Source organism: Plectropomus leopardus, chromosome 4 (genome assembly GCF_008729295.1).
Source record: "Plectropomus leopardus isolate mb chromosome 4, YSFRI_Pleo_2.0, whole genome shotgun sequence".
Classification (NCBI taxonomy): domain Eukaryota; kingdom Metazoa; phylum Chordata; class Actinopteri; order Perciformes; family Serranidae; genus Plectropomus; species Plectropomus leopardus.
The window spans coordinates 19,131,955-19,149,424 of record NC_056466.1 but is presented as its reverse complement, the minus strand read 5'-3'; the positions used below and the strand labels follow the sequence as shown (position 1 = coordinate 19,149,424).

At 41.3% G+C, this 17,470-nt stretch overlaps 1 protein-coding gene across 1 annotated transcript in view; it reads right to left on the bottom strand.

The window, feature by feature from the left end:
• The window catches only part of LOC121942083 (protein sidekick-1-like), a 268,045-nt gene that overhangs the window by 83,769 nt on the left and 166,806 nt on the right, over positions 1-17,470 (bottom strand). Inside the window, exons 8-16 of the mRNA XM_042485177.1 lie at positions 16,899-17,074; positions 14,032-14,115; positions 10,754-10,948; positions 8,824-8,940; positions 8,495-8,662; positions 7,616-7,718; positions 7,307-7,480; positions 2,636-2,772; positions 1,274-1,421 (exon numbers count right to left, since the gene is read on the bottom strand). Of these exons, the coding sequence (XP_042341111.1) occupies positions 1,274-1,421; positions 2,636-2,772; positions 7,307-7,480; positions 7,616-7,718; positions 8,495-8,662; positions 8,824-8,940; positions 10,754-10,948; positions 14,032-14,115; positions 16,899-17,074 (1,302 nt within the window). The remainder of the gene's footprint in view (positions 1-1,273; positions 1,422-2,635; positions 2,773-7,306; positions 7,481-7,615; positions 7,719-8,494; positions 8,663-8,823; positions 8,941-10,753; positions 10,949-14,031; positions 14,116-16,898; positions 17,075-17,470) is intronic.

Genomic DNA, 17,470 nt, shown 5'->3' with positions numbered 1-17,470 from the left:
CTGCCAGTCTTTCATTTAGCCAGGATCAATGCAATCTATTCTCCAGTGCCTTTAACAATCAACTTTGGACTTGGTTGGACACAAACAATATAGTGGTATGTACAGGAGAATAAGAGAGGAAGAGGAAGGAGAAGAGTAATGATAGACAATCACCAGAAGAGGATAAGAGAAAAAGATTTTGAATAGAGGGAAAAGAGAGACAGGTTCAGGTGAACAAAAACCAGAGCTGAAGAGAGGGAAGCTGAAAGGAGGCTGTAATCTGAGGTGTGTGAATGTGTGATGGTGGCGTTCACAGCTGCTGTTGTTATTGAGAGTCTATTTGGCAGAAGCACAACTGGCTCCTGCCTGTGGTCACTCTCTTCAGCCAGACAAAAACCATGTTTGTGTGTGTCTACTTTATGATGCACGGCCACATCTGTTGTATTGTGCGTGAGTGTCAGAGATTTGGTGTGTGTGTGTATTCAGGGGCAAAATTGTTAAGAGGTCTGCCACACCTCCTCCAACCCTCTCTCACTCTATCCAGTTCCATCAGTGCTAAGGCATCATAATTACCCCAATTAGTATTTTCTCTTGGGATAAACATGCAAACACACATACACGCATACAAACATAAAACATCTGCACAGCAATCTATTTACTTTTTAGGCCAAATCACACTCTCCCTTTTGCGCATACAGACCTGCAGAGGAGTTAATTTCATCATTTTTGCTGTTTAGCTCAACGGAAGGAGATAAGCAGGGCAATACACACACACATCACGTAGACATGATGTGATGAATATGAATCTATTTCCTTTGTGATGCAAAGGAAATAGATTCTGAACAAAAAGGGAAGCTTTGTTGGTCCTTGCCTTGTTAGGACCCATCCTTGTTTCATCCACACTGCAAATCCCATGTCCCTATCCATGCTCATACACACACATACACTTTTAGATACACAAATTAGAGCGTGTGGGTGTGTAAACACTGTGCCTTTTGACTGCAGAAAGGTTCCAGTTTATTCATTCCCAGTTTGTGTAAGGCAGTGTGACCAAGTCTATTACACAGAGGTGGAACAGGGTGAAAAAAAACTCTATTTCTCACACATCACAGCATGTTCTACATTAAAAAAAATGGTTTCATGCTCTTTGGAAAACATCAGTGAAATAGTAATGTGGCTTCACAAGGAGTATTGTGAAATATGTGTTAAATAAAGCTGGTAGTGGTGAGTGTGTGTGTTCAAGATGTGTGCCTATGACTGAATGTGTCTTTGAATGTGTAAATAATAATCCTACCTCTGCGTCTCGGCGCTGTACTGACCCCTGCCCACTTGATTGACGGCACAAAGCCTGAACTGATAGGTCCTGGCAGGTGTGAGCCCGCCCACTGATACCTCGGTCACGACGGGATCGACCTCTGATAGGTAGACCTTCCACGGTGAGTCTAGACAGAGGACACAAAGATTAGAGGCTGATTATATCTGGCTGAGGCAGGACAAACAGAGACACAGGGACACTCAGGAGCCATAAATCAAAAGGAAAAAGAAGGGAGGAGCAGATAAAAGAAGCAAAGGAGGGAAGGTAAAACGGAAGGGGGATAAGCTGGAGAGAATTATAAAAGAAGAAAGTACCACAAGATTCAATAAGAAGGAAAGTTTGGACGGAAGAGGAAGATTATAAAGAGCCACAGATGTTTTTGTATATTGTTGCCAGCTTGTTGCCGGCTTATCTCTCGGTCTTTCTCCTGAAGATACGACAGACAGATGCACTGTTATCGTTGCACCAGCCACATGTGTATCTGTGTAAGTGAGAAGGATAGTGTGTGTGCCATTTAAAGCCAGCCCGGCAAGTGTATTAAATGCCATTGTCTGACATCAAAACACATTGTATTTATATTGGCCCATTCTTTCTAAAATGCAATCCAAAACATCTAATAAATAACACACACACACACACACAGAGCTGGTAATCAGCATGCACAATGCTCTCATCCATTCCTCACTGTTTGGATTCAGTCTGCACTGAAATCGACCAGGCTATCATTATTTTGGTGTGTTTTTGTAGATGCTACAGAGCAGCTGTTGAGATGGTGACAGCAGGAATTCATATTCCTGCTGTCTCCAGAAAAAAAAAGTTATCATAATGAAGGTGACTTAAAATGACAAACTACGTTTACATTTGACATCTGTCTGTCAGTCCAGCTCCTACAGTCACGTGCCAAGTGTTTTGACCTGCTTGTAACGTCCAGCGATCCATCTGATTAGCTTACAGCAGGAGCAACAGCAACTATCTCCCTCCAATCTGTTTCTCCTGTCATTCTATTACTCTATCTCTCTCCTCTCTCTCTTCCACTATTTCTCGTTTGACAGAAAGCCAGCCTGCTGTTAAAACATCTGTGGTAGAGAGAGGGTAAGAGACAGAAAGAGAGAGCGATAGAGACAGAGAGGAGGTAAGGGTGGGAGGAAAACTTTATTTATAGGGAACCTGGATGTACATTTACACAGCAACACCATTCTCCATATGTCTGCCTCTTGTAAATGAGTGTGTGTCAGTGCCTGGTAGACAGCAAGTGAACAGCTGTTTGTCGCTCAGGGAACATAAAGTATGCATGGACACACACACAGACACACAGACACACACACACACACACACACATACTGTTCTCGGAGAGCTCCAGCAGGTAGTACAGAAGTGGGGAGTTCCCATCAAAGGGGCGTAGCCAGGACAGCAGGACAGAGCGGGAGTCAGAGTCATTGAGCTGGGCCGTCAGGGAGCGAGGAGAGTGTGGCAGCTCACTGAACAGAAAAAAAAAACAAAACAAGAAAGAACCAAAAACATCAGATTTAAGTTTGATGGTATTTGTTTTGCCATTAGATCAGAACCAAGTCTAAAGAGGAATAACATGACATTTTGGAAAATACCCTCGTTTGTTTTCCTGATGAGAGTTGGATGAGGCGATCAATACCACTGTCATATCTGTATGTGAAATATGAAACTACAGCCATCAGCCAGTTAGCTCAGTATAAAGAGTGACAACAGCTCGCCTGACTCTGTGTGAAGGTAACAAAATTCACCTACTATGACTTATCTAACTCACTTACTGACAACCTGTGTTTTTTCTTGGCCACAAGCAGACTCCAAGAAGTTACTTATCCCGGCCAAGAAACAGCACATAAACCCAGTTAAACCACAACTTGATTTTTGAACAGAGTGAACAAGTTAAATATAAAATGTTTATCTATGAGTTTTAAAGGTGTTGGTAGCCACTATTTTTACTTTCAGACATCATTCTGTATAATCAAAATGGAGGTAGCCACGATGATGTTACCTACTGGTTTGTGGACTGCTCTTTTGAGGCCTCGAGTTTGACATTTTTGCTGTAGGTATCTTGTTTTTGTTTTGGAGGATGAAGTGATCATATCTAGACAAGAGGGTGGGTCTGGGAAGAACATGCATTGTTACACATATCCTGATTGCAACTTGTGGGTCACAGTGTAGCTCCACCCTAAAGCAGTGCTTCCCAACTGGTGGATCGAAGTCCAAAAGTGGGTCACGAGTTCATTCTGAGTGAGTTTTAAATACAGTGAATTTCTGGCACAGAGCCTTTATTCTGAACTGCTGTTTTGTGTTTATTTATTGCTATATGTTTTTTTTCTTTGTGTTCTAACATGATGTTTACATTTTGTGAAATAAAACTGAATATGTTGTAATATATTTAATGTCTGGACCCTGAACTAAAGACTAAGGAGAACTCTGGACCCCGTAGCTGGACCAGTTGGGAACCACTTCCCTAAAGCATACCCTGCTTTATCATATTTTTTCTCTAAATGGGACCAACATTTATAAAATGCACATCATGCTGAAGAACACTTGAAACTGGTGACTGAGACCATAAACTTACTGGTAAAATGTTTACTGAGATAACAAATGAAGTAAGAAGTTGATTCATCTCTATACAACTGTACAATTTGTGACCAGTGGAGTTGCCCCCCAGTGACAATTAGGAAGAATGCAGGTTTAAGGCACTCCTTCATCGGGTTCTCTTTTCGGACTCAGATGCTATTTCCTCCACTTGTTTTTTTATACAGTCTATGCATCAGACAGAGCAAAGCTAGCTGTTTTGCCTTGTTTCCAAAACTTGGTAGAGAAACATATTTATTGTCTTGACATGAAACCACTCTCATGTCTAGACATTAATGTAAATCTTATTTAACACTTGGCAAGAAACCGAATAAGCATTTTTCCCTAGACAAAAGCGTGTGTCTGAATGTGTAATTACACATCTATGTATTTCTGTTTCATAAAGAAGTCAGTGACAAAGTGCTTTGACTTTTCATTAGTCAGATATTTGCTTCCTGTGTTTTGTTTTTTTCTTGGATATGCGTGGTGGAACAACACTGGCTCTGACACCCAGGTTGTTTACTGGGTCTGGTCCAGGATCAGTTCCAGTGGGCAATATCTTTTAAATATGGCTATGATTATTTTCATGACGATAGTTTTATTCTGTACATGATCTGCACAACAGCAAACATATCTCATCCTATCTATTAAAAAAAGGTTGTTGAGACATTTGGCCATCTTCCGTGGATATTTGAGCATCCCCGCCATGTTAATAATAGAGAAAGCAAAACAGATATATTCATGAAAGCAATAGAGAGGGTCCAGACATTTGATTATACCAATTTTGGTGCATGATAACTCTTTCAAAAACATTGGCTTGAATCAGGAGAAGGGAAGGAAATCAGATCTTGCTCTTTGTGAAGGCTACAGGTGCTAGTAGAGATAACAGGAGTGAAGACATTAACAGATCACATAAAAGAACAAAACAAATATATTTACACTGAAAGCACGATGAAAGACACGTTCCCTTGTGCCTAAACCAGCTGCATTTCTTATTCATAAACTCATTAATAATTTCTAAACAATCATGGATGTGTGTCTGCTCTGACAGGCTGCAGGCTCTTAATTTCATCAGAGTTAAAAAAACATCTCAGTTTTTGTTTTTGCTGTGTGTGTGCAGTTTTATGTTTTAATATTCAAGTGGGTGTAAAGTCAGAAATCAAGGGGGACACAGAGAGACAGAGAGTGCGGGGGGGGGGGTGAGAGTGGGGGGGGGGGGGGTATATATCAAGACGTGATGTTAGAGGGGGAGGGAGAGTTGCACTTCACCAAGAAGAAGCAAGGACAGCGGTGAACGAGGCAGAGGGGGAGCAGGGGAAATGAGAATGATGTTTTCTTTTCTGAGCTGACATGATCATATTAATTAATGGATGAGCTTAGAGAATGTTAGAGTAACTACCTCAACACAGCCCACAAACACACACACACACGCGCACGCATGCGCGCGCACACACACACAAACAAACGCACGGATGGGTCTTGCGGGACTTGAACCAATAACCTGCTGGTAATTAGTCTGTCTCCTCAGCCGCCAGCGTCTGTTAACCTCCATGACCCATTGATACTGAGCTAACGAGAATGTCAGTCTCACACGTGGATGCACGCTCCAACACACACACACACACACACACACACACACACACACACACAACACACATGCATGCACACACACGTGCGCATGCACACACACATACACACACACATATACAGAGAGGAATCCCTTCGTTCTTGGTTTGTTTTTGCACAGCCATAAACTGAGACTCACTTCCTCCCGCTGAGTTTGACACGTGTAACCTCTTATCGCTGTATAATTCACAAGGATGTGGACTCATGTTCTATCGCTCTCCTACCCTGCAATTGTATTAATATATCATAAGTGTCTTTTATAAATATATTATACAAGTACCTATTAATATATAAAGGCCACTACCTGATAGTGTTCTCTCACAGTGGCTGTAATGAGGCTGTGTGGGTCGGAGCGTGGGATACACTCGAAGCATGTCTGTAGCATCCTGCCTGCTCATACCAAACACGCAGTATGACATGTTTGGAATGTGTTTGACTGAACCACATGAATGCACACATGCACATAAACACATTATAAATACACATTTTACACTCAAAGGCTAATACGGCTTTAATTACAAAGAGCAGGAGAGTGCTGCATGTTCAGGTTGCCTGATAGTAGACATGACCTTACACTACTATTACTACTGTCCTATAATAACTCACATTGACATTCTCACCCTACAGTTTTAACGATATACTCATGTATCTGGTTTAGAGGGTGTTTGACCCCCGACTGAACATGCTACTATTTGGAAAAAACAATTATTTCATTACACAACCACTGAAATAAGCTGACACTAATGCTTGCTTAATGTTTGGAAATGCACTAAATTACTAATGTGCTGCGTCTCCTGCATTATGTTCTGCAAAGTCAATAGTTTTTTCTATAACACTCACTCCAGAAGCATCCTCCCTGACAATCATATCTGCAATTTGAATCAGCCAGACAGCTAACTATGGATTGGCTGGCTGTTTTCCCACTTGATTGCAGCACAAAAAGTCAAAGTCGTTATTGTGCCTAATCACAGAAGAAGAATACAATTCGCATTTTGTTGGATCAATGCCTGCTCTGTATTTCACAGTATGTAAATGCCATATAAATATTGTGAAAATCTGAACTCAATTTTCTGAGGATAATGTTCAGTAACTTCAAATGTGTACTTTGTGCAGCAGAACAAACTCTGCAATGTGCATTACAATAAAGAGACAGAACAAGTGCGCTAACACACCTTCCTCTTGGTCTGAGCTTTCTGACTCTTCAGTTAGACCTAAACCAAAATTACAGGCGTGAAAGCTCCCCTAAACCATGGCCCAGATGACACAGCCAAACCTAAGTCTGATGAAAAGATCTAGATCAACCTGAGCCATGGTCTGGTTCATTTCTGGTGTGAATGTATTTTTTGGGATAGTTCGGGCTGCTGGACCAATTGCAGGAAGTGAGTATCATAACGTCTTTAAGGAATAACTATGTGTTGTTCGGTCGGTCAAGATGCAGCTCACGCAGTTGACAACCACAGGACATGGAATAGGTATGTCATGTGTAGGTCTTTAGTGCGCTTGTATAATTGCAATGTGACACCAAAATGATCAAGATCATGTATACAATGTAACAAAAAATGTGAACCTTGTTTCAGACCTTAGTTCAGACTTTCAGGTGTGAAAAGGCTCTTGAATTTATTTTCTTTCTTGCCAAGAGTTAGATGAGATGATTGATACACTTTTGCATGTTGAGATACAGCAGCTAGTTAGCTTAGGTTAGCACAAAGACTGTAAAACAGCTAGTCTGTCTGTCCGAAGGTAAAAACATCAGAAATGAGTGTGACATGGTCAAATCAGCTTCACATGACTCTCTGAACTCACATGACTTCTAGGCGTGCGAAGCGAGAATCATTGCCGGCCTGTGATGTCACGGTGCACGTGTAATCCCCAATGTCACCTGACCACGTCTGGCCAATAGTGAGGGAGCCCTGGCGCATGGAGACACGGCCCCCACTGGAGGGGCGGACTGGCACACCACCTCGATCCCACTTGAAGCTGTGAGAGAAGAAGAACACACGTACTCTATACTGTTCACAGGCATACAGAAAGCCATGGACAATAGAGAAAGGAAGCAGACACTATATGAGAAGGTACAGATGTACGTAAACACATTACCAAACAAGCAGGTACCTGATATTGACTCTGGGGTCATGGGTAGCATTACAGTCCAAGATAGCGGTGGTTCCTTTGATAACACGCTGGTCTGTTGGAGGCACAGAAATGACTGTACGACCTACAGAAAAGAAAAAAACAGTAAGTACTGCAGAGAAGAAGCACAAATGGAGACAGAGAGGAGAGGAGGAGGGGTATCACAGGTTATATACATTCACAGGCTGAAAGTAAATTTGTTTAGTATTCTCTTATATTAGCACCACTCACAGTCTTAGTAAAATGTGTACATTTAAATGTATGCTGCTCAAAAATAATGAGAAATTAATTGGTTGACAGTTCAGCCTTGAACTACTGAGGCTAAACAGCACACCGGCAGGCTTCCTTTCACTCACAAATACACACTAAGACACACAAAGACTTAGTATAACAAAAGTAAAAACATAAATGAAAAAAAAATCCAGTGTACAGAGCATCGGTTATGCCAGTAACTTATATTTAGGATGTGATCAGGCCTCTATTAGATGAGTTTAGTTTTCACATAACATATGATGAACACTTATAAAATGAGAACTGTGGTTGATCAAATTCTACAGTATTTAATCTGAATCTGCCAGGCTGTATATAAAAAAAAAATCAGCCAATCAATGAGTTTACCAGCTGATCAATCAGCCTCAAAGCTGGCCAATCAGATGACTACTTTGCCACTACACCAGCCCACTATATCGATAACAAATCACAGTGCTGTTCACCAGCCTGAGCTAATGCAATTTGACAGCTACGGATAAATTAGTGTTCCATGTCTGTTTTAGCCTGTTTAGCAAATGTATATTGAACCAGTTAATGTATTTTTGTGTGTGTGTGTGTGTGTGTGTGTGTGTGTGTGTGTGTGTGTCTTACTCCAGACAGTGAGCGTAGAGGTGGTGTTGATGGTTCCCTCCGAGTTGGAGGCGATGCACGTGTATTCTCCTGAATCCTGGAAGCTGACTGGCTGAATCTGCAAACCACCTGACTGCAACAGTGTAAACCTGGGAACCTGGACAGAGCCGCTGGCTAAGACCTGTGATCCTACAAAGAGAGAGACAGAGAGCTAAAATAATAAAAATAGCCTTGAGGTGGCTAGAAGTAATTAAGTCATTAAGCAGATTTTTAATTACAAACACATCATGTCAGCGTCTCTGCGTCGTTGTGTGCGTGCTCAATGTGTAATGCAGAGTGTGTGTGGCTACCTCTCCTCCAGGTGATGGCGGGCTTTGGAGCTCCGCTCGTCTGGCACATAAACAAGGCTGTATTTCCATCAGTTACTGTTTGGTCTGATGGAGGGAATGTAAATGTGGGGGCCACACCTGAAACACAGGGAGAGAGCATGAGAGGAATGAACACAGATGGATAGATACTGAGAAGAGATTCGTGGAAAAGAGTGGAGCGAGAATGAAGCTTAATGGCTAACAGAAAACACAAGAATGGAAAAAAGAAAGAATGACAATGTTGATCTAAACACACATGCCTCCTCTTTGATCAATGGAGGCTTTATTCATTAGCTGGTGCTACGTGTGTGTGCATAAATGTGGAAGGTGGTGTGGGAGCTCCATGGGGACTTTTAATTATAACGCTCACTAAACAGAGCGTAACTCTACTGAGACAAATATAACCGTACGTGCAGACGTCTGCAGTTAACACGCACTGCAAAGTTAAAGCACAGAGTTCAACTGACTCTAAAATATCACTTCAATTTCAAAAACAAAATGGTCCTGTGTTTCAGGTGGGGCTGTGGTTAGCTAGTCCTACTGCCACAAAACAGAAGAAAAACTTTGGACACAGTATCATGTTCAAGCCCAAACACAACTCAGACTCACTTTACAAAGTAAAGAACTCGATTGCTTTGAAGCTTTGATCACTGCCATGGCAATCGATGTCCAAATCAGTATTTGAATGCTCCAATTATATATATTTATATAGATCACATTAAATTTCAAGTAGCCAATAAAGATATTATAACCCGACATTATTATAAGTTTTTCTCAAACAAGGACATATAAACTTAGCAAAAGTTTTGTGACCCCGACTAGCTCTCATCTAACATCAGTCATTAGGAGTCCAGCAGTACTGAAACTGGGACAGTTTGATTACACCTGACAGGCTTAAAGATTCACTGGCAAGAAGCAAGATATTAAAGGAAACTGACATATCACAAATCTACAACCAGCTAATCACCTGAAAACTGTAAGTAACGGCGAAGTCTTCCTGCAAAATCTTCTTTTTTTCTGTCTATTTGGGCTAATGTTACTGACCTACATGCTACCAAAGTGGCTAATTGTAATATCCCAAAAAGTTCGACTTATGTTTTCGCTTCCCCCATGGAAGCTTGAATTAATCGGGAATATTCTCACTAAAGCGTTGATGCCCAAAACTGGTATTTGGGACAGCCCTAGCAACATCCTAGACGTGTATTTTCAAATTAAAATGAATGTTTGTGGAGGCCAAATGTAGAGGAAAAAAGTGGGGTGGTAAGAACAATACAGCTGGAAAGATGGCTAAAATAATCAATAAGTCAGGCAACACTAAAATGCAACTATTTTGCAAAAACAAAAAAAAAAAATCTTTTTTTGACATTTTAGAGACTGATTCGTTGAGAAAAAAAATCTGGAGACTAATCAATAATCAAAATTATCTTTAGCTGCAGCCCTAAAGAACAACTACGGTATATGTAAGCTGATGCGAAGAAACTGATAGAGACAAATAAAGGAGATGAAAAAGGAGTACAGTAGAACTAAGTGCTATATTGTGAGCAACTGGACTTGCACGAGTTTCTTGAAGACACTTCACCTCTCATCCAAGAGGCTTCTTCAGTGCTAACTGTCTAGTGGGGAGTTACGAGAGCCACCAAAGGTGAAATGTTTTCAAGAACCTCAGGCAAGTCCAGCTGCCTGCTATAAACTTAGAAATACCATGACATTGGTGGCTGAGAATCATACCAACATTAGTACAGAGTAAGAGTGAATGCAGGAGAAAGAAACTCAAAGGAAAAAACAACAGCTGTCACAAGAGAGGTTTAATTAGCCAAAAAAAGGAGATTGCAGAGAAGTGAAAGAGGCAATGATGCCGTAGGTGTGTACAAGTGTAAACTTGTGTGTGTTATTGCGTATCAGACAAACTCACTGGATACAAGAAGTTGCGCATGTGCCTGAGTTTCACCAGCAGCGTTGCGAGCGAAGCACTGGAATATTCCTCCATCTCCTGGCTGCACCCTGCGCACTGTCAGCCCGGTTGCTGTGGTGACCTTGTAGCGAGGGTTAGCCAGTTTGGAAAGGGGCACTGCATCCTTATACCACTCTATCCTGGGCTGGGGCACACCTACATGTGTGCAGGTACATGAAAAAAAAAACCGAACACAGAGGGAAAGTAAGAAAATGTTCAATTTCCTTAATAAAAAGCTAGCTGACCTCACTGCTGAGTAAACTGCTCCAGCTCCCGCTAAAACAGCCACACACACACACACTCTTTTCACCAATCTTTCTTCTCTGTTACCCACTCTCTCCCTATAAATATGCATGCGGGCATAATGACTGCTAATAATATATTGATTGGAGGGTGTGGGTGGTAGGGTAAGGGTGGCAGAAGGGGCCAAAAAACATTCTGAATAAAATATGTGGGCAAAAGCAGCACACCGAATATCTACAGTATCGGCTTCCATCTGTCTGACGGACATGCCAGATATGACAGGCAGGGGGCTCAAGCAATTACTCTGTCTCAACCCTCCACACCACTGTGTGTGTTGGTGTGTTGGTGTGTGTGTGTGTGTGTGTGCGTTTGAGAAAAGGAGAGATGAATTCCACACTTTTCCTCAATCTGTTGGTGTCAAGCTTTCACAGACATGCGTGAAGTATTTTTCACCCCCTCCTTGTCTCGCTCACTCTGTCACTCTGCACTCTGTCTTTTTCTCCTTGCTTCGTTCTTCCTCCCAGTCTCCATCCCTCTCTTCATACCCTCAGGCCTCTGCTATTTAATTACACTGCCACTGTATCAGATTACTGAGGAGAAACACACTTGCTAAGTGTGTGTGTGTGTGAGAGAGAGAGAGAGAGAGAGAAGAGTACGTTGCAGTTTTCAGAGCTGCGTCCACCTCTGCTCAAATGTCCATGTAATTCATTTAAAAACGAGAGTCATGAATGAGTGCAATTTTAGGCTTGGTCTGAGCATGTTAATATGCTCATACTGTCAGGAGTATGCTGTCAGTCTTCAAGAGGCAGACAATGATGACACCAAACCTCAGCAAAATGTAAGGTCGACAGAGTCACCTTGACACACCCTGGGCAGGAGATACTTATGGTAAACAGTCTCATCATATGAAAAGAGACCCAACAGCCTCTGCAAACTGTTAACTATTTGCGGCTTAGATACAGACAAACATACAACAGTAAAGGAATATTTCACCCATCAAATGGCCATTTTAATATGATTTACTTATGACGTGTTATGTTAAATTTATGAAGATTTTTTTTTTCTTGAATTCCTCCATGGTGAAGTATAATCCAAAAGCGGAGACAATCAATTTAAGTCGTATCCGTTTACAAAGTCTCACACAACTCATGCAGAATTATTCAAGTCTCATTCACCCAGTTGTATGCTTAGTACCTCTCAAACAGAAAGCCCTTTACAACACAGAACTGAACCAAATGTGAAACTTATCAATGCTCTCTTCAAAGCCAGACTCCAGTGACAAAAACAGTAATTTTACCTTCCTGAACACAGCAGCTGCTGGTCTTCTTCCACCTTAATTGGTTACTTTGTTTGTGTTTTTGTGTGATTTTAGTGAATATGAACCAGCTCTTTAAAGTTCCAAGGTCCCACAATGTTACAAACAAATTAACTGATCAAGGCAGTGGTAGACCAGTGGTTCAGCAAGGTAAAATCTGCTTGTTTTGTTAATGGAGTCTGGCTTTGAAAAGTGCATAGCTAAGTTTCTGTTAAGTTAGGATTGAGCATACAATTTGATATATGAGACCTGGATTGCACCGCATGAGTTGTGCAGTTGATATAGTTTTACTGATTTTAAACACGTCTGCCTATATGCCATTAAGAATTCATTAAGTTCATTAAGAATTTTCTGAATTTTTTTGATTCCTTGTTCAATGTGGAGGCATTCAAGAAAAACACTTTCTTCACATGTAACACAGAGCGAGAAATTGATATACAAATGCTCATTTGAAGGGGATAATATCCCTTTAAGGTATGAAGTTTTCCAGCCCTCTGAAGGTATAATTCTACTGGTTGCAAACACCAGTAGAATTATACTCTCAGATGGCTTCAAAGTGCTTGTTGGATTGTCCGAAATCCCACTGAATGAATTGGTTTAACTTATTATGATGAAATAAATGTTGTTTGGGCAATGTAATGCCTATTGAATGATGACACCAACAGCATTAAGATAAATTCCCTATAAACCTCGTTTTCACTTTGCATTTCTGTCTGCCACCACATAGAATCTCCTGAGAAAGCGGCACAAAGAAAGTGAGTCAACTATTGTGCAACCGGAACAGGAAGAGGATAGCGCTATTGTTTTACTCAGTAGCTGACGGCACTTATACCCAGTTATCAAACAGTAACAGTGAAAAATCTTTGCAGTCACTAATCCCAGTAGTAGAAATGGCAGATGGTGGAACAACTGAGGTAACTGTGAACACTTTACCCGACAAAAGAAAAAAAGAGCTTTGTTGATAGGATCTGAAAAAAATGTAAAGCAATCCAGTTGACTTTGCAGCAGTGGTGCCAACAATAATACCACGTGGAAATGTGCGAGAGAGTTAAGTATAAAAGTTGTATTTTTCCATTTAAAGCACACTGAGACCTGAAAGTACACGTTAAATCAATAAAAGTTATTTACCCCTGTACTGATTCTTTCTCTCCACACTGACAGTAAAGACATCCGTTCCTGATGCAATTTCAGTATCAGAGGAAGGGTACAAAGTATACAATTGTCGCTCTGTGCAAAAATGCATTTCAAAGTTTAGCCAAAGCTTATTTGAACCTGCGCAAATGAAGTGGCTATCTTCCAAAATGATGGTGTTTTGGTATGTGTTGCTATCAGTCCACCAGAGCTTCACATTAAAACACTCTCTGAGAAAACAAAAAGAGGAAATTTCATACCTTAAAAAACAATAACTTTGCGAGATACCCACTTGGCATGACTAACTGCGCATGCCTTACATTAGGTTTGGATGGATGTATTTTACACAGAACAAAAACTGTGGATTTTGTTGCCAATTTCTCAAATTTAAATCACCTTAGCAACAGAACTCCTCACAGCCAATTAAGACAGGAGAAATGATCGTCATGACCAATAACTCTTTCAATGAACATATGGGCATGTGAGTACATGAGACAAATCCTTTAGGTGTACAAACAAACACACACACACACACACACACACAGTGTACCTGTAGCCTGGCAGGGGATGTCTACATTCCTGTCGAGGTCAGCGAGGATCTTCTTTTTAGGTTGAGCAGTCAGAGAGGGTGGCTCTGAAGGGAAAAATGTCAGAAACACAAAGTGTAAAGCATTTAAATATGCAGCACATTCTAAATAAACAAACGGATAAAGTAACATCTGAAATTGAACAACAAAAACTAAGAACACCCCCTGCTGCTGGCAACATGTTTGAACTACCAATAAAAAGCCCTCAAAAAGGCTTCAAAAGCATTACATAGCTTAAAAGAAATCTTGAAATAAAAATGGGATTTTGCCCTATACAAGTACTTATTTTTAATAGAGAAGAGACTTGGAGTGAAAAACACAGCACTGCAGAATAAAAATGGATCCCCCTCTTGGCCCTGAGTATCTTTAGTGTCATTGCATGGCAGGGTTTCTGTCTATATGCCCTGTAAAATGACTTCCACACACACAGAAAAACACATTCTTTGAGTTTCCCAAGGGAAACAATCCTCTTTTTAAACTACTTCATTTCACCGCCAATAACTGCTCCCTCTAAACATCTTCACCAGTGTCGCTTTAAATGCTGACAGCAGCTGCGAGACAAAGCTTCCCTTCGATTTGAATGTGAATATTTGCCTTTTGGTGTGTAATGCTACGTGTTATGAAAAATTTACCTCCTTCTGCATACGCTCCATTTCTTTCAAAAACATTTGTTAAAATTTAGTGAGAGATATTGACACAGCAAGCCCGGAGAGGGGGAGAGGGAGACAGGCTGGCTAATTCATTTTCAGTCTGGCATCTTTGGAAAAGTGGCTCCACACAGTAGCAGCACCTGTTCACTGAAAAATGAATTTGAGGAAAATGAAATGTCCAGTGTATGCACTAAATAATGAATGTGTATACTGGTTGTCACAAAGATATAATTTTTCACGAACTAGGAGAAGGTATTTTCATAGAGGTTTCATTTCTTTTCTTATTCTCTTAGGCTCCATACTTGTTTAATAATAACATATAATAGTAATGTTTTGACAACGTGCTGTCATTTTAATGCTGTTCAACTTAAGAAAAAAGAAATCCCCTTTCCTCCAGTGTGATTTCTCTCTCTTTCTCCTACATTGCTTCACACAGTGAACGGGAAAACTGAGGTGGCAATAAAAAAAAAAAACAAACTGCAAGTTTGATCATGCTGTGTGTGTGTGTGTGTGTGTGTGTGTGTGTGTGTGTGTGGACAGCTACACAGTTGACTCCCGTGTTGCTGCTACATTTATTCTTCTCGACTTTAAAGTTCTCTACTTTTAAACCCACACATAAGCGCATCTCCTATCTTTATTGTGCACGGTGGAATTCAGCACGATTTTTGACAAGAGAACGAGGGAGGCGTGCAGTGAACAGAAGAACAGGGAAAACAAGAGATGAATAACAGCCATGTGGCGTGACACCGATAACACGGATGCATTAATCGGCTTCAGTCAGGTGAGTGCAAGGACCTAGATGCACAAATACAACAAAACACATTTTGGAGTGTTTGGGTGGTTGGGTTTTAGAGCTTTGAGCTTCTGCCGATTCTCAGCTGTCTGCCTGGAAAACAAAGATGGAGCACAACAACAGATATAGTGTTGTTTGCACCAGTAGTCTGTCATACATATTCCGATTAGTGGATCTGGGTAGAAAAGGAATGAAATTGAATCATGAATACCTTTGAGGCTGTCTCTCTCTTTCACACAGACACATACACTATTCTGTTTAGGAATCCCTTTCATTGCATTAAGGTCTGTTGAGCCCATAGCAGAAAGAGAGGATCAGTACCAATGTATTCATCAGTCTCTACTCCGCTGATACATATGAATGTATGCTGACTTTGTCCCTGCCAGGCAAGCCTTAACAATGCTGTTGGCCTAATGAAGGAAGATAATGTCGAGAGAGAGCGATCGAGGGAGGCGAAAGACGGTAAAAGAGGGTACAAAAATTGGTGTTAGATAGTGAGCAGAGGAACAGAAAGAGAATGAGCAGGATATAAATATTCAGGCAGGTCTTTTCTGACTAGTGAGTATTCTGTAGGCGTGGGTAGTTTGCTCTCTCTGCGTTAGGTGCTCCCTCGCTCCGACAATCACAGCAGATCAAAAAGACGCTGACGAACTGGGGGAGAAAAGTTTCGCTTCATCAATCACACACTCCCTGCCAGCGCGCGTGTGTGTTGTTTTCTATTTACGCACACATATCGAGGACAGGAGTGGATTGCGACGAGTTCGCTCCTGTTTGAGTGCTCTCAGTGTTCTCTTATTGATTGGCGACTCCAGGGAACAAAACTAATTTAGCTGCTGGGCAAACCGACATGTGTGTCCACAGTGCCTTTTTGTGATTGTGACTGTGACATGCATGCATGCATTTGTGAGGACACATGAATTTATTAGTGTGTACATGAACGTAACAGCTGTTTGTGACTGCGATGGGCAGTTTGTTGGTGAGTGTGGACAACAGATTCAGCTCGAGTAGTTCTGTAGCTGACAGTCATTGCCCCGGGTGTTCACAGTCATGCTTCCAGGAGAAAAGTAGGAATAAATGGAGGAATAAACAGGGTGACACAGCGCCTGGAGCAAATAAAAATGTATAAGAAAAGACGAGAGTGAGGCAAAAATAGAAATTAATGGTACATACTGAGGGTATTAGCTTTGATGGGTCAAGACTAGGATAATCGTGGATAATCATGTTAGGCTCTGTGTGTGTGTGTGTGTGTGTGTGTGTGTGTGTGTGTGTGTGTGTGTGTGTGTGTGTGTGTGTGTGTGTGTGTGTGTGTGTGCGTGTGTGTGTGTGTGTGTGTGTGCGCGCACATGTGCATGCGTGCATTTGGGAATGACTGTTTTTTTTTACTTACCCATTACAGTGAGGTGTGCCCTTGCCTCCACAGGTTTGGCAGTGCTGTTGCTAAGCAATGCCTCACAAACATATAACCCTGTGTCAGAGGAGGTGGAGGCAGGAATAATGAGCCGACGCCCACCGGCCAGACGACGCCCATCACGTTTCCATGACACCACGAGGCTGTCCACTGGTCTAAGGGCAGAGGACAGGATGAGAGTAGAAGAGAAAGAATAGCAGGAGTGGAGTGAATTGGAGAAAAAGGAAAGAGTGACAGTAGGCAATTACAACATATTAAATCCATCAGTTTATGTGTCAATGAGGCAGGAAATGAATGATGACAGTCTGTATATCAGAGCAGTCAGCTCTACTCAGCATGAAGGAGCGTCAGTCTGTTACTCTGGATGCTGGAGAAAGGAAATGGGTTTTCATGTATAGTGAAATTTTGTTTTGGATAAACAACATCAAAACACCATCTTTTTCCGTGTGTGTCTGTGTGTGTATTTGTGCAAGACAGCATTAATACAGCATTGTATCTATTCATGAAAGCGTATCTCAGTTTTCTTTCTTTTTTTTTTTTGGAGCATTTTC